The sequence below is a fragment of the Sarcophilus harrisii genome, chromosome 3, assembly GCF_902635505.1.
Source record: "Sarcophilus harrisii chromosome 3, mSarHar1.11, whole genome shotgun sequence".
Taxonomy (NCBI): domain Eukaryota; kingdom Metazoa; phylum Chordata; class Mammalia; order Dasyuromorphia; family Dasyuridae; genus Sarcophilus; species Sarcophilus harrisii.
The window spans coordinates 168376179-168397814 of NC_045428.1; the positions used below are offsets into that span (position 1 = coordinate 168376179).

Below are 21636 nucleotides of genomic sequence, written 5' to 3' on the forward strand. Positions count from 1 at the left end.
AGTAAGAAATAGCAGATTTCCTTTTCTATTTCCTCCTCCCCTGCCCAGGGAGGGTCAGCCTTGGAATGGTAAAATGTTAACAATTGCATTGCCTTCTCATCCCAAGAGTTTCTAGCCAATTTAAGCCGAGTACACGGGGAAGAATGTTTGTGTGTAAGGAGGAGTGTGTGGGTGACAGAAACAGCACACGAGAACAACACAAGGGAGGAGAGAGATGGAGTGAGAGAAAGAACATGAAAAAGGGAGCATTTGGAAGCAAGAGAGTCTGACTAATTTGGAACATAGATGGTGTGAATGAAATTGAGACAAGCTGCCCAATTTGCTTTTCTCTCCCTTATTTTCCCTGAGGAAAAATTTGCTGTCTATTTCACATGATACAATAAAGTTGAAAGATTGAAGAAGAGTTCCAGAAGCCAATCAATCACCCTGCCTCATAGAGTGGAAAATTGGGTAAAAAAATATCACCCTGGTCAAGAATGTCTCTAGAGGAACTGCTAGGGAAATCATGATCCTGTGCATTCCTGGTGCATTGCTTACAGACACAGGATGAAATGCCTAAGCTTCTGAAACCTATGCATGAATGTATTAACCCTAGGTCCCAATTGATTAGAGAGTTAAGAAGGAAAGAGAAACATTTCTCTCCAAGAAATAAGCCATTTAGGCTCTAGTTCCTCACATTCAACCATGAACAGCCTTTTTGGAAACACACCAATAGACATTGGTCTTTAAGACAATGATTACCAAGCTTTAGGTTTATTGAATACCCAAGGAAATGGGCCAGAGGATTCTAGGCTGGAATCTTTTGGCTAAATGAAGTGGGGACCCTGGGAAAAAAGGCCAGAGACTGAGAGACAGACTTGCCTTCTGTCCTACACTTTACCTTGTCTATTTGGAGTCTGAAGCTCCATATTGAATAGCCCAGAACTCAGCAGAGGCTTCGTGTCTGCTCACCAAGTTATGAATCATAACAAGATTCTAGGAACAGCCAGTCCAACACATGGGAATTCCCAGGGAATTACATAAGATAGGAATCTGGCATGAGGAAAACTGGAGCAGAGTTACAATTTTAAATGAATCTAAAAACAAGCTGAAGCACATGTATAGAGGAGATAGAAACACGTCTGTTGTCCTCTGACAGGGACATGGGGAAATGAATACTTTTAAAAGTGTCTTTCTAAAGCTACATTTCAGGAGAAGGGAGAGTTCTGGCTATTTAAGCAGTTATAGTGATGGGGGCTTACCAGAAAGGATGGAGAATCTTTATGGACTCTAGAAGGGGTCTTATACAAATGGATTCTGAGTTAAATTGTTCTAGGCCAACCCTTGTAGGTAGGACCCTATACCATGATTTGGTTGTTTTCAGCCTTAGGATTCATATTTCTATAGCAATTTCAGGTTTACATAACATTTTACTTATAGCTTTGGACAAATCAAAAGTGTCCTAACTCATGACCTGAGGATAATTATACTTCACAGAACTGTTTGTAATAAAAATATTTATAAACAATAATAGTAGCCAATATTTATATGGTGTCTATTGCGTGCCAGAGACTATACTAGGAGCTTTATAATTACTATCTTGAGACTTAAAACAAGCCTGCAAGGTAGATGCTATTATTATGTCTATTTTACAGTTAGGAAAACTGAGGCAAAGAGGTTGTGACTTGTTTAGGGTCATATGGTTACTAAGTGTCTGAGGCAGAATTTGAATTCAGGTCTTTCTGACTCTAGGCTTAGCACTCTCAGCACTCTCTACCACTAAGGCCCCTGATGTGGAGATTCCTTTCAGATAGACCTCTGAGAATCCCTCTCAGCTCCAAAATTCTGGGATTTAGGAACAATGTATCTTCAAATTCTGGGAACAACTGCTACACTACACAGACACTATAATCACTCCCCTTTGGGTGAGGAAGTCTATACAGAACCTGGAATACCACCTACCTCCCTGGGTTGTTTTGAGGATTAAATTATAATATTAAAGCACTTAGCATAATGCCTGCACATAATAAACAGACTGACAATTTACAGTCTTAGAGATTTCCTGGGGTATTGAGAGGTTAAGCAATTTGCTCAATCACACAGGATTCAGGAGTTTTTTGACTTTGGGACTGGCTTTCGCACACCACCCAGGGATACAAGGAGGAAAGCAATAGGAATAAATTAAAAAAATGTTCAAATAGAGGCAAAATTATCTCAGGTGAGGCAATAATTATTAATCAATATGATTAAATAACGAAGTCATAAATATAAAATTATTTTGGGTGGGAAATTATTATCAATTGGAAGAATCAAGAAAAGAGTTCCTGGAATGTATCACTCACCAACTTTTTCTATTACTTTTTTTTCTTCTTCTTGTGATGTTCTGAAAGAATCTTTTCAGTCTCTCCAAATTCTCTCAAATCTGGGCTTGTTGTACTCTCATCCCTTTTTTTCAGATGTTCCCTGAAGATAGGTGGCATGGAATTTGGAACTATGTCCAAAGGCTATCAAACTGTGTGTACCCTTTGATCCATGAGTATCTCTACTGTGATCTCTACAAAGAAATCATAAAAAAGGAAAAAAGGACTCACATGTACAAAAATGTTTGTAGCAGCTCTTTTCAAAGTGGCAAGAAATTGAAACTGAGTGGATACCCATCAGTTGGAGAATGATTGAATAAATTATAGTATATGAACATTATGGAATATTATTGTTCTATAAGAAACAGCAGGATGATTTCAGAAAGGCCTGGAGAGACTTACATGAACTGATGTTAAACGAAATGAGTAGAACCAAGAGAATAGTATACAATGACAACAAGATTAGGTGATGATCAACTCTGATGGATTTAGCTTTTTTCAACAATAAGGTGATTCAGGCCAGTTTCAATGGTCTTTTGATGGAAAGAGCCATCTGCACCCAGAGAGAGGACTGTGGGGACTGAATATGGATCAGAATAGAGTATTTTCACCTTTTTTGTTGTTGTTTGCTTGTTTTTCTTTTTTTCTTATTTTTCCCTTTTTGATCTGATTTTTTCTCGCAAAGCATGATAAATGTGGAAATATGTATAGAAGAATTACAAATAATTCTTGGGATTGAGATATATATTGGATTGCTTGCTGTCTAGGGGAGGGGGGTGGGGAAGAAGAGAGGGAGAAAAGCTAGAAACACTGTTTTGCAAGGGGGAGTGTTGAAAACTATCTTTGCATAAATATTTAAAAATAAAAAGCTATTATTATTTTTTTAAAAGATGGGTGTCATGGGAGTCGAAGTTGTGGAAGAGCAGAAGAAAAAGTTAAAAAACAATAGCCACACATTTTAAAAGGGCATGTTCTAACCTAAATTGCTTCCCTAGCTCAAACAGGACTGAGGAGATCTTAGAGAGTTAAGTTTAATCCCTTCTTTATTTCTTTGAAATAAGGAAAATAAGCTTAGGGGAAAAAACTGACTTATCTCATTAAAACCTATTTACTCTTTTGTACAGATTTGGGTCAAACCTGTACACTTCTCACTTTTCCAATCAATATATTGAAAGAAATTGGATAATATATGCATTGTTGCACTTAATCTCTGCAAAGGAGTGGAGGGAGGTAAAAAGTGTAGTCTTTTAGCATGGGATCATCCTTTCACACCTTGACCAACATCTAGCTGCCTGCTTCTTCCATGATCAATTAATCAATCAATCAAGAAAAAAAGATTAGCGATAAGATAATATGGTATAATAAAAAACAAAAGATCTGGGTTTTTTTTTTTTTGTTGTTGTTGTTGTTGTTGTTTGGTATTAGAAGAGCTGGGTTCAATTCCCAGCTGTTATTTATTAATTATAATAGACCCTGGACAGCTAATGTTACCTATCTAGGCCACGTTTTACTTATGTATTGAATGAGGGAGTGGAAATTTTGCCTTCAATTACCACTTCTTCTAGCTCATGCTCCCACGTTCCTTGCCTAAGGATGAGGTCTCTTTTAGCATGGAGTGTTTCAGATGGTCCAATCTAATGTATGCTCAGTAGACGGCCTAACAGGCTGGGCAGTGCTCCATCCGCGTTAAAAAATTCATTGTTCTGGAATGAGGTCTGAGAGACACACTTGGGTTGGAAGGGGCTGCTGAAGGCTGAAAACCAGGAGCAGCTGGTTTTCTATTTCTACTGCCTCCCTCATCATTTTCCTTTACAATTTTATAATTGGGAATAAATGTGTCAAATCTGTAAATGCTATTTTGGGGGCATGCGAGTCTGGGACACATGGACAGAGTCTTTCCCACAGTACAACCTGCCTCTCTGCACGCCCCAATCCCCTTTCACTGGGGCACTACTCATCAGTTTGGTTTGGCTTCTGCTTATTCCATATTGGTGCCAGACTCACCAGCTTGAGAAGGGGCTGTGGAGGACTGAAAGCACCAGGAGATTATTGCAGATGGAGTCTCAGGGCTTCTGTTTTTCCTGGAGAATAGGAATGAAACTGTTGGGGGTAAGATGGTGACTTCCACTGGGATAAGAACAAACTAGCCTTGATTACCTCTTGTGGTATTCCTGAGCTCTGCTAGTATTAAAAGTAATTTGGTAAAATTATTATCCTTTTAAAAATACATTTTTATCTTTAGTTTTTATTATTACCTGAATTTCTTCTGGACCACTCTCCATTCCTCTCAGACAGCTGTCCTTTTGAACAAAGACTTTTTTAACAAGAAAAAGGAGAATGAGGAAAGAGAAAAAGAAATAGGCAAAATCTATCAAAATATGGAAGAAAATCTGAAAATATATGTGTTGTTCCATGATGCAGACCATTTCCCTTCCCATTCCTGCAAAAGAAGGGGAAGATGGCTTCTGATAAGAGTTGTCTTTTAGCAGGATAGCATGGAAAGGATCTATGATCCTTTCTTGTTGTGACTTACACTCGGCTGCTTGCTTTCTGCCGTAATCAATCAATTAAGAAACATATTAAGCATTTGCCATGTGACAGACACTGGGACAGATACTGGAACTATAAAGATGAAGAAGATAAAGAAGAGGAAGGAAAAAAGGGAAGGAGAAAAGGAGGATGAAGGGGAGGAAAAGAAAGAGGAGAATGATTTCAGCTTTCAAATAGCTTAAATTCTATCAAGGAAAACATATATAAATTTATTCAGAATAAGTAAAAATGAGTACCAAGTTTTTAGGCCCTAGAAGTTGGGGTGCTGCTAGGAAAGGCAGAAGGAAATGCTTGAGCTATATCATGAAGAAAGTGAGAGATTCTATGAGGGAAAAGTGAGAAGGGAGCACATTACAAGCATGGGGGATGCCCAATTCAAAAGAACAGAAGAGAATTTAGGAGATGGGGAAATGGTGGTACTCTCAAAAGAAATAGAGAAGTTTGATAGATATGAGAATTGAGGAGGAAAGATAAATGAGTTTTGTTCTGACTATGTTAAGAATCACTTTTCCATGGTCATTCTTATCTGGCATCTTCTTATCTTTGCCAGAAAAACTGAGTTGAATTAAATAATATCTGAGGTCCCTTTCATCTCTAAATCTTATGAAAAGCATAATTCTCTCCTCTCTCCCTCTCCCTCTCCCTCTCCCTCTCCCTCTCCCTCTCCCTCTCCCTCTCCCTCTTCCCTTTCCTCTCCCTTCCCTCTCTCCCTCTCTGTCTATCTGTTTCTTTCTCTCTCCTCTCCCTCCCCCACCTCCTCTGCCTCTCCTCTCTTCTCTTCTCTCTTTTCCTCTCCTTTTCTCTTTTCTCTTGTCCTCTCCCCTTCTCTTATCTCCTTTCAAATACTCTCAAAATACTCATAGGTACAATTCACTTGTGCCTGTAAAGCAAGTTGCAAACTGGTCACAATGTCATAACTTTTAGATTTGGAAATGTTTTCAGAGATAATTTAAACTATTATTTCATAAACTGAATTATGGAGAAAAATCTTATGCTCCAGGCAACCTAGAGAGTGAAAGAACAAAGAGAAATGCTTGGAGTTATGATATGGAGTTTTCAAAGTCATTCTCACTTTTTTTTTCACATCAATTTTATGAGGCCCTAACAAAATAGGCAGGACCCGTTTATCATTCCCATTTCATAGTTAATGAAAGTGAAGCTCAAAAACAAGGGGTGATTTGTTCAAGGTCATGAAGCTAGTAAGTGGTAGAGGCAGATCAAATAACTCATGTCTGGTTTTCTTTGTGCAAATAATGCATACAAAAGAAGGGTCCAGATACTCACAAAATGTATTGCTTCAAAATCATTTCATTACCTCACTATTTTAACAACTAGCATTTAGTATTTACTGGTGCAGAACGAATAGTGATTTGAGTGCAGCTGGGGGAATGCAGGACGGAGCTTGGAAGGTTTTCCCCATCTTCTAGCAGGTCTTTAATTACCTGATCCTTCAGAGTCGTATGTTAGTGTCCTGGTAAGGGGTCTTGTACCTCATGAAGCAGCAGCCTAGTAGTAATTCAGCAAAGAAGCAGCAGATGGCAGTAACAGCTCATGGAGAAGCAGCGGACAACTGCTTGTTGTCCAGGGGAGGAAGCAATCCAACAGCAGATGACATCAGCAGCTTTGCAGGGAAGTAAGGAGTGTTACCTTCAAAGACAGAGAGGTGTTTAAGCTGGAATGCAACCATAGGAATATGAGTTATTTGGAATATGAATGTTTCATCGTCTATGGAAGAATGTGCTCTTGGGGACTTGGAGGAATTTTTTTTCCTTACTATTTACCAGACGATTTCATTTAATTAAATCCTTTGCTTTGAATTAATGTGTTCTCTAGTCCAGGGCTGTGTGTGTGTGTGTGTGTGTGATGTTCTTCTTTGGCAGTTAAACGATGTCTATGGACCTATTCTCAAAATAATGTTTTCAAATAGTTGGAGGAAATGGCAAATTTCAGTTAGAAATTAATGAAAATTAAAATGTAATTTTTTTCCTATGTGAGTTTATGAATCCCCTGAAATCTATCCATGGTTCATAGACCTCAGGTTAAGAACTCTTTTTCTAGTCTGATAAAAGGGAAACATTAGATGGGGGCTTATGAATTATGGTTTTGAATAGATTCTTATGCAAAGAGTAAGCTGTGTAGGGGACTCCATTAGGAAGGGTCAGAGATGAGATACAATAATATGCCTAGTTTTGCACATGTTGTCTTTGACTTTTGCTTTTGTTCTTTCCCCAAGGAAAGGAAAATAAGGAGGTAAAGCCAAGGCAAGCTGTGTTAATCCATTGTATGCATCAGGAAAGCATAAAATCCAAAGGCTCAAAACTAAATCCTAGAACATACAATGTTTTCTTCCCACATTTGTTTGTTTTTACCCAGGGGAAGGTGGGAACAAACTCTCTGGAAAGACTACTGGAAAGGGAGAAAGGATCACAAATAATTCAGTAAATAATACTTAGACAAGACCAAAGCTGTGGGGGGAAGGACTTCTTGGCCTATTCTGGTTTTTCAATCATACCTGCCCTTGAGAATAGCAATCAACATTTTCAAATTCCAAGGTTAGTGACATGGATACACGAAGCTGATTGGAAGGGGGGAGAGGCCAAGAAGGAGGGAGAAAGGGCACATGTATATGGAATATCTTGTCCTGAGACAAATGTTGATAGGAGCATATATCATCCTTAGAATTCTATAGACAAAAATATGCTTTGCTTTTCCCCAGAGTGATTATGTTGGCAGCAGTTGGACTTATTGCTATGTTAACATAGCACTTTCCCCAAGAATTTCAAGGTACAAATAGTTTGAAGGCTCGATTTTGCTGAAGGAGCTCACTGGAGCAGAGATCTTTCCAAGCTGTTCCAGGGAATCTTGATGTCTTACACTATCCAATCAGAAGGACCCCTTTGGTCCAGCTTTGCAAGGAAATGCTCAGACCTCCCCTCTTGTCCTCAATGCTGCCTTCAAAAAGATGGCACAGCCCAGGACAAGATACATGATCTCTTCCTCTTTTCCTTCTCTACTTTTTGTTAAATTGGGAATCAAGCATTCCCTATTCCCTCCAAACAAATCCTTTGTCCCTTCCACCAAATACAAGAGAACACTGCAGAGAGTCATAGAATTTCAAATGGGGAGGAATCTAGTATTCTAGCTAGTATCAAAAATCTTCATTTATAGATGAGGTTATTGAGGCCCAGAGAAATTAAGCATTTTACCGTCTCACATAGGTAGTAAACATGGAAGAGGGAACCTGTGAACATAGATTATCTGGTTCTGAAACTAGTGTTCCTTCCATTAAGCTGTGATTTTAAAAAAAATCCTTGGCCAGGCACTCAACTTTTATAACTTCTCTCTGGGTAAGCTCAGGAAGGCAGTTTGACATCACCTGCTTGCCTTGTTTTAATTCCATGACTTTGTAAAGCTTCTGCACAACACATTTCTGCTGACAGAAACACAAACTCTCCCACACACATGGTGGGGCCAATTAGAGTTGGCAGGAAAGCTGGTGAAACCTTTCTTCATTAAAGTGAAAAAAGGATGAAAACAAGTCCACAGTACCTTTCACAGAGTTCCTCCTTCTCTGGGAGAACAATGCTCTATTTGCTCTAGTGACTAACATTCCTCCCCATCCCTTTGCCCCCTTAAATAGATGTTCTTGATGAAATATTTGCTTCTGTTTAACATGGCACATTATAGTTCCCCGAGTTCTTTATGGACATTATTTTAAGTATTATTAAATATTGGAGGTTAAAAAAATGGAGATCAAACCTCCATTTTTCAGGTTGAGAAATTGAGGCAAGGAAGGTTAAATAATTTCATTTGGTCAGTAAAAAGCAAAGCATGCCAAATTTTCTTCAAGGCTTATTATCTTTGGAGTAAAGAAGTTTACTTGACTCAAGATTTTTCCATATTCATTTTTATTTAAAGACTCAGAACACAGTCATCATAGTTCATTTGTAACCATCACTGTCAATGTTTCTTAAATCACACGCTGACACTCGGGTATAACAAAAAAACGTTTTCTGAGCTGTGCAAAGTACAAAGAAACTGTTGGGGATCAGTTAGCTGAGACCATTCTGAGTAGAGCAAACTTGGCATTTTATAAAATGATACTGATGTTTGCCAGAAGAATGCTTTTTGCTTTGAAGGTAGGAAGTACATGCACATTCTCTACTTTGCATATCTTCCTTTCTTGCATTCACTTTAGTCTAGAGCCAGGCTGCAGCTCATCCCTGCTGGAGGTGCAGGATGTCCTTGGCAGCCCAGGACTACACTTCTATCATTTGCTGGTTGCTTATACATTCCAGACTGTGCTGCTGCTCAAATGGTATCAGTTTGGCCAACAACAGCAACAACAATGAAAAATTACTCAACAATTATAACAAATGAACTATTCAATAAAACCAGAAACAGGGGCTGCAAATAAGGTGTATGGTTTCAATATATCAAACACCAAGACAATACCGTTACAGATTCTTCAAGGCAAGGTAACCCCCACCCTCCCCTCCCCCCAAAAAAGTGACACTTTGTTTTTTTTTTGTTGTTATTGTTTTTTGTGGTTTAAGTTTCCATTAACTAAGACTGTCACAAATGTGCTCAAAACACTGATTGCAAAACACTGATGCTGGTTGTGTATTTCCTCCTTCCCCATATGTTCTGGCTTTGGTCCTATGAGATTAAGAGCCTTCTAAAATTTGCAGTCTGGGACTCTTGGAGGTGAGGCTGACTACAAAGAGGTCTGCAAGGAATCAGTCTTCTTTCTTCATTTTTCTTTTTAAATGAAGATAACAATTGTCATTCTTCCCCTTTCCTCTTCACCCAATAAAGTATCCACACACATTTGATGGTGTTAGGAATAACCAACTCTCTTAACTGTTATTTATTTCATGGGCTAATTGAATATTCATTGTGCCAGTCATATAAGTTTCCTTTTTTTCTCATGGCCATATTTCTGCTTTTTAAAAGCATCACGTGAGTAGGGGCAGAGAGAAAATAAAATTCACACCAGAATCTTCATTTACTTCTTAGCTGCTCTCCTCATAGAATATTTGAGAAGTAAGGTTTTTGAATTATCTGAAGGTATTGATTATCCAAGCTTTCACTAGAGAGGAGAGTTGCCTGTGTTTATCATTTAGGTGTCTCTATCAATCAATACACATTTTGTATAGTGATATGATTTTTATATACACACAAATGCCTTTTTGGCAGTTTTGCTTGCTAATCAACTAATTTATCATCCCTGATGGAGATGTGCTGGTTTTGATCAATTCCACAGGCAGGGCTCTCTATTTTTAGACCAGCCCCCTCCCCAACTTTTTTTTTTAAAGGAACAAATTTCTTAAGTCTGCTATCAGCTGGAAAGAGGGAAAGAAGTCCTTTTCCTCCTGACAATAACAGGATCCTTTTGGTGTTGGTTACCACCCAACAGTAATAAATAGCCACTGAACCATCCAAAAATATGAGATCTGAAAATAACAGCTCAGTATTTCAAAGGCACCATGTCTGGCGGGAGGCTGACTGTCTGGAATTTGTTTGTCACATCCATGAAAGCCAAGGAAACCCTACGTTCCTAAGGACAAATTTATGCAGTTCAACCTAAGTTGGAGGGTTTGTTTTTAAGGATGGGGAACATGCGAATTTTTATTCTTCTATAGATGAAAACATCATTTGGAAAACAAGTCTCTTTAGAACAAGACCACCTTCTAGATGTGACCACTCAGGTGGTTTCAAATGGCTTATCTATAATCAGTCTTCTGGACAGAAAAATGAATATTTTTTCATAGATATTGTTCTCTTAAAACCACTTCAGTATAATCAAAGCTTCCTGTTATCTTTCCTTTCTTCCATCCCTTCCTCTACTCCCTATCCCAGAATCCTACAGAGTAACACTATTAGATTTCTTTTCCATGTTTGTTTTGTGATACAAAATTGAATCTACTTGCTAGCATTTATTGCACCTTTTAGTCCCTGGTAGAGGGAAGTGTGCAGTGTGTGGTAGAGAATGATATTGTTCATCTCCAGTGAAATCTTAACCAAGCTGTGAATCTGCACAATGGTTGAGAACTGTACATTTTTGACATAAGAAATCACATTTTGAGAATGCTAATTACAACCATTGACATTCCCCTCTGATTGAGTGAGAGGAAAATTCCACCATCTTGGGCCAGAGTGGACCTGCAGTGTTCTTTTTATGGCCACGTAAAAGTCAGTTAAAATGGTTCCCTTCTGCTGGAAATGCTCCCATTTCTTGAATAATTGTCACTGTCTAGACAGAGCATGGGGTTTCAGTAAGGGTTTAAGGAAATTGGCTTTTTTCAGGTCGTCTCCCCCTACCACCCAAATGGATTCTCTCACTTGCTCCATGAAACATCAGCCAAGGTTTTGATCTCCAGGACATGGACTTGTTGGTATGTTCCAAAGTTCATATGGTAAATATAAAAATGTCTACATGTTTGATGTCTCGCTTTCTCTCTTTATTTTCTCTCTCTCTCTCTCCACTGACATTCTCTTTTAAGCAAAACCAAGTCATTCATAGTTTTACCAAAAGGCAGCACCAGATGTATGAAAAAATAGGAAATGTATGACCTATTAGAAATATATAAAGTCTAATAGCTTTTACATAAAAAGGTATGCCATAAGAAAAAAAGGTGATACTGGAGGGTAAAAACAAAAATTGCTGCATATACTACTGAGAGGAAACACACAGAAAGGATTCCCCACCCCCCTCCCCCCCAAAACAACCCAAAGCCACCTGGGGATCTCTAGTTTAGGGGAGGCCCTGCCCAGGGCAGTTCTGCAATCCTCCCCCCTTCTCTTCTTCAGATGAAAAATACCTCCCCTTCTCTGAGCACCCTTGCTGAATGATTAGGCAGCAGATTACTGAGGTATATAGAAAGGGTGACATTAACAATTTGGGTTCCCCACTGGATCTTCCAGGGCAATGCCTGAATGGGAATTCTCCCTAAATGCTTCTCTACCTATGTCACTTCCTCCCCAAAGAAGCATCAAACCAATGTGGCTTGTTTTCAATGCTTCCCAGCAGCTCTCCTGGACCCTCAAATCCATCTTGCATAGGCAGGAAACAAGAGCACTACAGCTCCAACAAAATAAGTTACAGCAATAAATCAACTTTCTTCTTATTTTCTTTTTAAAAGATATTTTCTTTCTATAATTTACACAAAGGGAGTTGGCATTTAAGTTGACACACAATCCAAAGCTGTGTTCTCTCAGTTAGTGTCTAGCCCTGGGTTCTTGCCCACTGCCTGGTCCAAGGCATCCCCTGGTTATAGAGACACAGCGGCAGCCCTAGGCCTTCAGAGCAGAAAGGCCTGGGAGTGTCTTTGGAAGGGATGGTGATTTGGAGAACAGTGAAGTCCCTTTGTTTGCTTTTCTTGTGCTATGGAAATTTCCTCTGGAAGGTCTTTTGGTTTGGAGAATGGTGGTGGATGCTAGGGGGAGAAAGCCAGCCAGTCCTCATCAGAAACTTTCAACAAAGCTTCCAGGGAAGAGGCCCGTCCTCCCATTCCTCTGTAATGTCCCTTTGTACCAGCCATCCTCTCTCTTCTTGTGCACGAACACAATGTCGCCTTCTTTCAGCTCAATCTCAGCCTCGCTCTGTGGAGGGTAGGAGACCACAACTCGGTACCTTAAAAATAAAACATCAGAATGGGTGATCTGGGTACAGAGATACAAACAGAACACCAGCATGGTTCTCACAGGCTCAGTACTATTAAGAAAGGGGGGGGGGGGAAGCACCATGATTAAAATGGAAGGGGTAATGGATTTCACAGTAGACATCTCATATATAAAATCTAGCTTTGCTTCTTATTATCCGTTTGACTTTGGGGGGAAAAATTTTACCTCCCTTGGTTTCAATTTCATCATATGTAAAATGAGAGTTGGATTAGATGATCTCTAAAGTTCCTATGAAGTGATAAATCTAAATCTATGATCTTGTGACTATTTTTTTTTTTTGCTGAGACATTTGGGGTTAAGTAACTTGCCCAGGGTCACACAGCTAGAAGTGTGAAGTGTCTGAGACTAGATTTGAACTTAGGTCCTCCTGATTTCAAGGCTTTTGCTCTATCTACTACACCATCTAGCTGCCCATTGTGACAATTAAGAAAAAAGCCAATTCAATTTGTAGTAGAAATCCAGTGCTAGACACATAAGTCCTTCTGTACTCTATCTTTATCTGACCCCATTTGAAGTATTACTGTCTATCCAATCCAGAAAGCACATTTTAAGAGGTTCATTGATAAGCTGAAAAGCATCTAGGATGGTGGGTGAGAAGACCTGACACCATGCATCTAAGGATGATTAGTCTGGAGAAGAGAATATTTCATTATTCCCAAATATTTGAATGGTTGTCATGTGGATGAGAGATTTTTTTTTTTTGCCCTACCAAGCTCAGTGGATGCACATTATATGAAGGCAAAACTATTCAAAAATGGACCTTCAGCGGATGTTTCAAGCAGTGATCAAAAGATTATTTTTCAAAGATGCTACAGATTGGATTCATAATTTGGCTGGACTAGATAATTTCTTGGGTTCTCTTATAATTCTTAGAGGAAAATACTTTCATGTATTTGAACCCTTTCTTGTATCTCTGAAATTAGATTTTTTAAGCTATTTTTAGCTACTATATTTGTCTATAAGATTGATCCTACAAGGTAAAAGTCATGCATAAAAAAGTCTGTAGAGCCAGAGTGGGACTCCAGCACACAGCCCCAAAGTGTAATCCCCACACAGGCCAGCCTCAGCTACAGCTCAGGCCTCAGTGTCAGCAAGGCAGGACCTGTGAATCAGCAGCAGTCCTGGAGGCTTCTGGACCTTTCAGCCTGGGGACACCAGGGAGGTCTCTGAAGGTCAGTGGAGAGAGTCTATGGCAATGGGGTGGGGACCAGTGCAGCTCCATCAGTGGAGCCTCAACCCCAGCCAGCATACTAGATCTTACAGCTACAGTGGGGTGGGGACACTTAACAGTTCTAGGGCAGAAAAGAGGGCTTGTGGTCAGATTCCTAAAAGGATTTCTGAAAACAGCTGTATAAAACCTCTGGCACTTGGGACAGATCACCCTCTACCCTGGAACAGAACTCTAACAAAGAGTTTAAAACCAAATAATAGGTTAGGCGAATGAGCAGAAAACCAGAAAAAAGTTTCTAACCATTGAAAGTTATTGTGGTGCCAAGGAGGATCAAAACACACACTCAGAAGATAAATTCAAGGCTCCTATATCCAAAGTCTCAAAAAAAAAAAAAAAAAAAAGAATTGGGCTCGGGCCATGGAAGAGCTCAAAAAGGATTTTGAAAATCAAGTAAGAGAGATAGAGGAAAAATTAGGGAAAGAATTGAGAGAGGAGCAAAGTGAAATACAAAAAAATTAATGAGAAGAAAAATGGCTTAAAAAGAAAATTTGTCCAATTGGGAAAGGAAGTACAAAAGCTCACTGAGAAAAACAATTCCTTAAAAAATAGAATTGAGCAAATAAAAGCTGATGACTTTATGAGAAATCAAGATACAATAAAGCAAAATCAAAAGTAAAAAGAAAAAAATAAGGAAAAAATGTGAAATATCTCATTGGAAAAACAACTGACCTAGAAAAATAGTTCCAGGAGAGAGAATTTAAAAATTATTGGTCTACCTGAAAGTCATGATCAAAAAAACAGTCCAGACATAATCTTTCAAGAAATTATCATGGAAAACTGTCCTGACATTCTAGATCCAGAGGGTAAAATAGAAATGAAAGAATCCATTGATCACCTCCTGAAAGAGATCCCAAAATAAAAACTCCCAGAATGTTATAGCCAAATTCAGGAACTCTCAAGTCAAGGAGAAAATAGCATCCAGAAAAAAAACAATTCAAGTATAGTGGATCCATAGACAGGATGACAGAAGATTTAGCATCTTCTACATTAAAGGACTGGAGGGCTTGGAATATGATATTCCGGAGAGCAATAAAGCTTGGATTGCAACCAAGAATCACCTACCCAGCAAAACAGTATAATCCTTCAGAGGAAAAAGTGGTCATTCAATGAAACAGAGGATTTTTAAGCATTCTTGATGAAAAGACCAGAGATGACTGGAAGATTTTATTTTCAAATATAGGACTCTGGAGAAGCATAAAGAGGTAATCAGGAAAGTGATATCATAAGGGACTTAAGTTTATCTGTTTACATTCCTATATGGGAGAATGATACTTGTAAATCAAATTCATTATTATAGCAGTTAGAAGAAGTACATATAAGAATATGAAGGGATAATATCTTTATTTATGACAAAATTAAGGAGTGAGAGAGAAATGTACTGGGATAATGGGAAAGGGAGAAGTGGAATTGTACAAATTATTTGCCATAAAAAAGAGGCAAGAAAAAGCTTTTACAGTGGAGGGAAAGAGAGGGAGGAGAGGGTAAGTGAGTGAACCTTACTCTCACCAGAATTGGCTCAAATAGGAAATAATATACTCAATAGGGGGATAGAAATCTATCTTAGCCTGCAAGAAAAAGGAGGGGAATGGGTTATGGGAAGGAGGGGTGATAAAAGAGAGAACATATTGGGGGAGGGAGTAAGCAATAGCAAAACACTTTTGAGGAGGGACAAAGTGAAAGGAGAAAGAGAAAATAAATGGGGGGAAATACAATTAGCAATAGTAATTGTAAAAAAATTTTGAAGCAAGTTGATGGAATATTATTGTTCTCTGGAAAATAATTAAGCAGGATGCTCTCATGAAAAAAAAAAACAAATCTGGAAAGTTTTCCATGAACAAAGTGAAATATACTATATACAAAGTAATAGCAATGTTCTGGGATGATCAGCTATAAATGACTTTGTACAGTCATCCACATCTATGAAGAACTTATGATGAAAAATCCTATCCATACCCAGAGAAGGAATTTATCAAGTCTGAATATAGATCAAAGCATTTTCTATTACTTTATTTTTTAAACAATTTTTCTTGAGGGTTTTTGTTTTTATTAGAGTGGGAGATCTATGTTTTCTTTCACAACTTGACTGTTAATGGAAATTTTTTGTATAACTTCACATGTGGTTTCTTAATTGTGGGTGGGGTTAAGGGAGAGAACATAGAATTCAAAAATATTAAAAACAAATGTAAATAAAATAGTTTTGAATGTAACTGGAGAAAATATTAAATAAATAAAATACAGTAACTAAAAAAAGAGAGAGTACATAAGGAAAGGAATTATTTAATAGACACTTTATGGCCTCTGCTGGATGAATTATTGGTTGCCCATGATTGGTGTTTTGACAGCAAAAATTATAGTAATGATGATAATTATAATAATAATCTCTGACATATTATTTCATTTGTTCTACACAACAATACTGTGAGGGAGGTGCTATTATTATCCTCAATATATAGACAGGGAAACTGAGGCAGTTCTAGACTCCAGGTATTTCTGATTTGATGTTCAAGCTCTTATCACCCCTCACTTTTCAACAGTCTTCTGTTTTCCCTGCCTTAAGGCTCTTGTCACTTGATTCGTCTTCTACCCTACTGCTAAGTGTAGTAGACTATGTCATTTTCTTGGTCAATGAGCTCTATTTGGTTCCTATTACCTCCAGGACAAAATATAAATTTCTCTATTAGCATTTTTAAAATCTTCATAATCTAGCTTCTTCCTACCTCTCTGGTATTCTGACAATTTACTCCCTTTGATACACTCTATGCAACTATCATGCTCTTGCTGTTGTTTAGTTGTTTCAGTCCTGACTCTTCATGGTTCCATTTGAGGTTTTCTTGGCAGAAATATTAGTTTGCCATTCCCTTCTCCAGCTCATTTGACAGATGAGGCAAAAAGGATTAAGTGACTTGCCCAGGGTCACACAGCTAGTAAGTGTCTGAGGCTGTGTGAGTGATCTTCCAGATTCCAGGCCAGATTCATTGTACCACCTTGCTGCCTTCCTGGTACTTAGCAAGAACTTAATAAATGCTCACTGAAATGCGCACCCAATGCTAGATCCCCTTATCCCAGGTTGCCTTTTATGAGTAATATATGTGGAATTGTGAAAATATGCCTTGCAGTCAACCAGATTAATGCACTAGGGGAAGGAAGGTAGAGGGAAGAAACCCTCACAGAGGCTTGAGGATAGTTTTAGGCAAAAGATCTTTCCAATTGGTCCGAGTGACCCTGAAAAGCAAGATGTTTTAAACTTCAAAGACTCAAACCAAAGAAGGCCTGAAAAACTTGCTTACTTATAAAACTTGAGAATGTGTATCTAAATCTAGATAGAGATATCTATGTACTTATATATTCACACACACATTTATCTTATGTTCACTTTTAATGTGTAATCTGTCATATCATTTTTGAATTTGTACATTGTCTTCTCATTTGTAAACAAATCCTAGAAAACACCCTCTTATGTGGTGCACTGCTGATTTCCCTGGTTTTCTTTAAATCCTAACTAAAATTCCACTTTCTATAGGAAGCCTTTCCTAACTCCTCTTAATTCTAGTGCTTTTTCTGTTATTTCCTATCTATTCTATGTATCAGGGCTTCTTAATCTATTTTCCATTCGTGACTTCTTTTTGCCTGAGAAATTTTCATGTGAACTTATCTGGAATCTGAGCTGAGGTGTTTCTGGCCGCATTTGTGCATGTACAGTGCAAAGTGTACAACTTGTATGTCCAAAACCAAGGAGAAATTGCATGATGCAATACAGGCAAGTGCTATCAGAAGCACTTCAGACTCATTGCATATTTGATTTTCAATTAATTTTTTGGTCATTGTATTCAGAAATCTTTACTGTTATCAAATTTTTCATGACCTCCACATTCAGCTATAAGACAGACAACCCACAGTTTAAGAAGCTTTGTTGTATATAGCTTTTTTTTGTGTATTTTTTTTTTGTACATTCTCTCTTCCATTGGATTTGTTTGTTTCTTGAGGTTAAAGATCTTTTGCCTTTTTTTTTGTATCTCTAGTGCTTAGCACACAGTAGGAACTTAATAAGTTGATCAATAATCAATCAATAATATTGATTGATTGTGGTCTATAGTGTGTTGGAAAAAAAAGATGAGATAGGAAATAGATCCTGGAACTGGCTACCAAGATAGTGTAAATGGATAGAAAGTGGAAAGGTTGGAGTTCAGTAGATATCTGACCCTTAGGAACCAAGATGACTCATGGGATACAGAAGATCAATCTACAAATCTTTATTGATGTTGACAATGTGCCAGGTCCTAAGTGCTAAGGATACATAAACAAATGGGAAAAGGACCCTCATCTAAGAAGCTAACTTTGTAATGGAGAAATCAATGGATGAGGCTATATGTATAAAAAGAATGAATAAATAAAAATTAATATGAGGAAATTTAGGGAAAAAGAACTAGTGATGGAGGGAGAAGGGCCAAGAAAAGTTTTATGTAGAAAATGGTGCTTATGTTGAGTCTTGAAGAAAGTAAGAAATGCTATGAAACAGGAGTGAGAAGGGGCTCGTTCCAGGAATCGGAAAGACACAGAAAGACCAGTTTGAGTGCAGAGCACAGGAGAAAGATTAATGTATAATGAGGAAAAGTAGCTGGGGACCAGGGTGTGAAAAACTTTAAAAGTCATACTTTAGCCATTGACGTTTACTTAATAACCAAATGGCTTTGTTTAAGAAAAATCACTTTGGCAGCTATGTGTCACATGATATGAGTGGCAGGTAGCTCAATTAGGAGCCCATTGCACAGTCCAGGTGAGAGGTAATGAGGACCTTGAAATGAGATAGTGATGTGTAAAGTAATGGGAAGGGGACAGATGTGAGGGAGGGCGGTATAAATGACAAGATTTAGTGCTTCACTGGATACATGGCCTGAGAACAGGAACATGCTGGAGCCAGTTCCTCTGGAGAACCAAGGGTTAAATGTTCAGTGTGAGTGATAAGCAAACCCTACAAATCAGCGATTGATTGTTTTGTTGATTGTCTAGAAATACAAAATAATGGAGATAATATTAATAACTGAAAAAATGTTATAAATTTTTTTGGGGGGCTGATAGAGTTGGTAATTAAACATTTATTAGCACTCTCCTGGTTGAGGGAGACTAAGAAGAAAAATATAATGTTGAAGCTGCAAGAGGGTATAGATTGCAAGGTCAAAGGCTCAGTGCCTTAAGTTAGGGGATCAATGATTGTGAAGATTTGGAAAATCTTCAGAGGAAACTGAGGTAAAAAATTAACTGAGGTTAAGTGACTTGACCAAGATTACACAGAAATTTTCTGAGGCCAGATCTGAATTCTGATCTTTGAGACCCCAGGCCCAGCACTCTATCTAACACAGTACTCAGCAGCCCCATTCAGAAAACAAGGACACAGTAAAAGCCCTAGGGCCAAAGGTAAAGATCTCTTGGACCATCTCCAAGCAGAGGAATAGATCTCCTAAGTCTTGGGATTCAATGCTTCATGAAAATATTATCTATATGACATTTTCTATATGATGACATGACAATGAGGGAATTGAACTGGATGATTTCTAACGTTCCTTCTATTATCCTGTTATCCTGGCTAAAGCTACATCCTTGCTGGGCCAAAAAATCTACTCTTCAATGCTTCAAACTAGGTCATGTCTCTACTGTTACTTGCCAGAAAACAGCATCTTGGGCTGTCTTGGAAGAGGGTCATCCATGAATGGCTTTCCACTTAAATATGACTCAGTAATCTGGACAGGTGCTTTGCACTTATTTGCATAATTGCTAACAATAACATACACTGCAATCAGCATGTGGAAGGTATCAGACAAATGCTGGAATGTAGAGGAACAACAAATGTGGGTCTGTCAAACACAGATAACCAAAGTTCACAACTCTGTATTCCTTCCTTTTACCGAAAAACCTATAAACACTCAGGGGATAGAGAGCAAAGGACCCCACAGCAAGCTGTGCATGAAGACTGGTCCTGAAAGAATCTGTCTTAAACTCTTCACCTGACCTTTATTTTTTAGCCAGGGAACTAATCTGAGAAGATTAAACTGTGTTTAAAGCAGCAAATAGGACAAAACAAGGGTTTCCTTTGTACTGACTCTAGTCAATGATTTTCTGCGTTTCTTCTTTGGGAATAGCTTTGCTTCCCTGTCCTCTCTCCCCTACCAGGTGTGTACATAATTGTTTCCACATGACAGTATTTTGAAATCGATTTTGTATTAGATCAGGAGATTTACTATATGGTTTCTCAAAAGTCTTAGTGCTGTGTTAAGCTTTAATAATTTCAGAAGGATAAGTACTCCAAGCTTACAAAAATATCATTTAAAATTGTAATTATTTCTATTTCTTTTATATTCAGTTTTGTGAAATTTAAATGATAATTTTTTATTTTAAATTTAATTTTCTGCATGATACTTCCTCTGACCAATGGATTGGTCAGAGGAAGTCCTCTTGCTCAACCACTTCAGTCACTTCATTTATCTCCATTAGATTTTTTTTTTCTTATAGGGTCACATCAAAACTTTCACATGCATCAGGCCCTCTTTCTTTGGATGGCGAAAAGGCTACGATCTTCAGTTTCTTATCATCAGCTGATTTTCACAAAGTTCCAAAATCTAAAAAGTTTTTACAAGGCTCTAAGATTAACTAGAAGGTTTTAACTATCAGATTATGCTGAATTTTAATAAGAAACATTGAGATTTCAAAATGTTGATTAATTAGCCTCTCAAATGTTAGGTAAGTTTTGTTGTAAGCATTTATACTTAAAAAGTGCACTAAGACTTTTGGGATCCCTATATAAGGAGTGTAATGGGCTGAGGTTTAAGTTGATGCACTGAGGTCCCAAGAATGTGAAGCTAAATAGTAATTGGACTATACTCTATTAATATACATGATTGGATAAAGAATGGTCCCTGCCCACTCTCCGTGTAAGTCCTGATGTGTTGTATAGGAAATGACGATTTTGGGGGGTGGAGACAGAGAGAGGAACAGGAAGAGAAGCTGGGAGAGATTGGCCTGGATTCCATGCTAGCAGCTGCTGGTTGTGTGGCTTCTGGTCTAGCTAGCTTCTTGACTCAGCTACACACATTGCTATCGCCAATTCTCTTCCACCTCTGATCTTTCCTCACTGAGAATAAAGACTGACGACTTTCCCCTAACCTGAATTCCTGACTCCGGCTGATTTTAAAATACGCGGTCTTCACAAAGGAGAACTCCTCAATAAATCTCTATTTTTTCATCCTTGTTCATATTACCTATACCCTTTGTCTGGGTTCCTGATCTTTTTTCTCTTGACTTAAAACCCTGACACCAACTTCCTGGACTCTAGACCCTCCTTAAGCCTATTGTGGTTATTAGTCCTTTGAAGATGATCAATGATGTCACAAAGTGATGTCTTGACTTGTTTATGAATTGGATTTAAGTGATTTGCACAAAGTTGTCAGCCTCATTCACTTTTTCAGAATCTTCAGAATCCACTGTAGTAAACTGCTTACCACCTAGAATTTTAGAGGTAGTTCTGAGTCCTTTGCCAAGAAACAATTCTTAAAAACAAACAAACAAAAAGGACTGAACTAGAAGAGCTATAGTCATACTGTTATCTGTTTAAGTGGCCTAAGAACACCTCTGGTATATAGTCTGAAGCCTTAGCAAGAGTGAGGATTTGGGCCCTGGCTAGTGGATTATCTGAAGATCAATAGCTGTTTTACTCCATGCAGATCCCTGGATTGAAGACAGTTGAATCATCTCCCATTGATTCTGCAAACTATGTTTGTGGAGGAATGGAAGTGATGTAGTTAAACAACTGCTGTACCTCAGTTAATGTTTTGGGGATAA

The 21636-nt window shown here is 38.2% G+C and overlaps 1 protein-coding gene across 2 annotated transcripts in view; it reads right to left on the reverse strand.

The window, feature by feature from the left end:
* Positions 1-8780: 8780 nt before the first annotated feature.
* Positions 8781-21636, reverse strand: part of SH3RF3 (SH3 domain containing ring finger 3) — a 566022-nt gene continuing 553166 nt past the window's right edge. For both annotated transcript variants that reach the window (XM_031958770.1, XM_031958769.1), the window contains one exon: positions 8781-12525. In XM_031958770.1, coding sequence (XP_031814630.1) covers positions 12357-12525 — 169 coding nt within the window. In that variant the 3' untranslated portion in view covers positions 8781-12356. The remainder of the gene's footprint in view (positions 12526-21636) is intronic.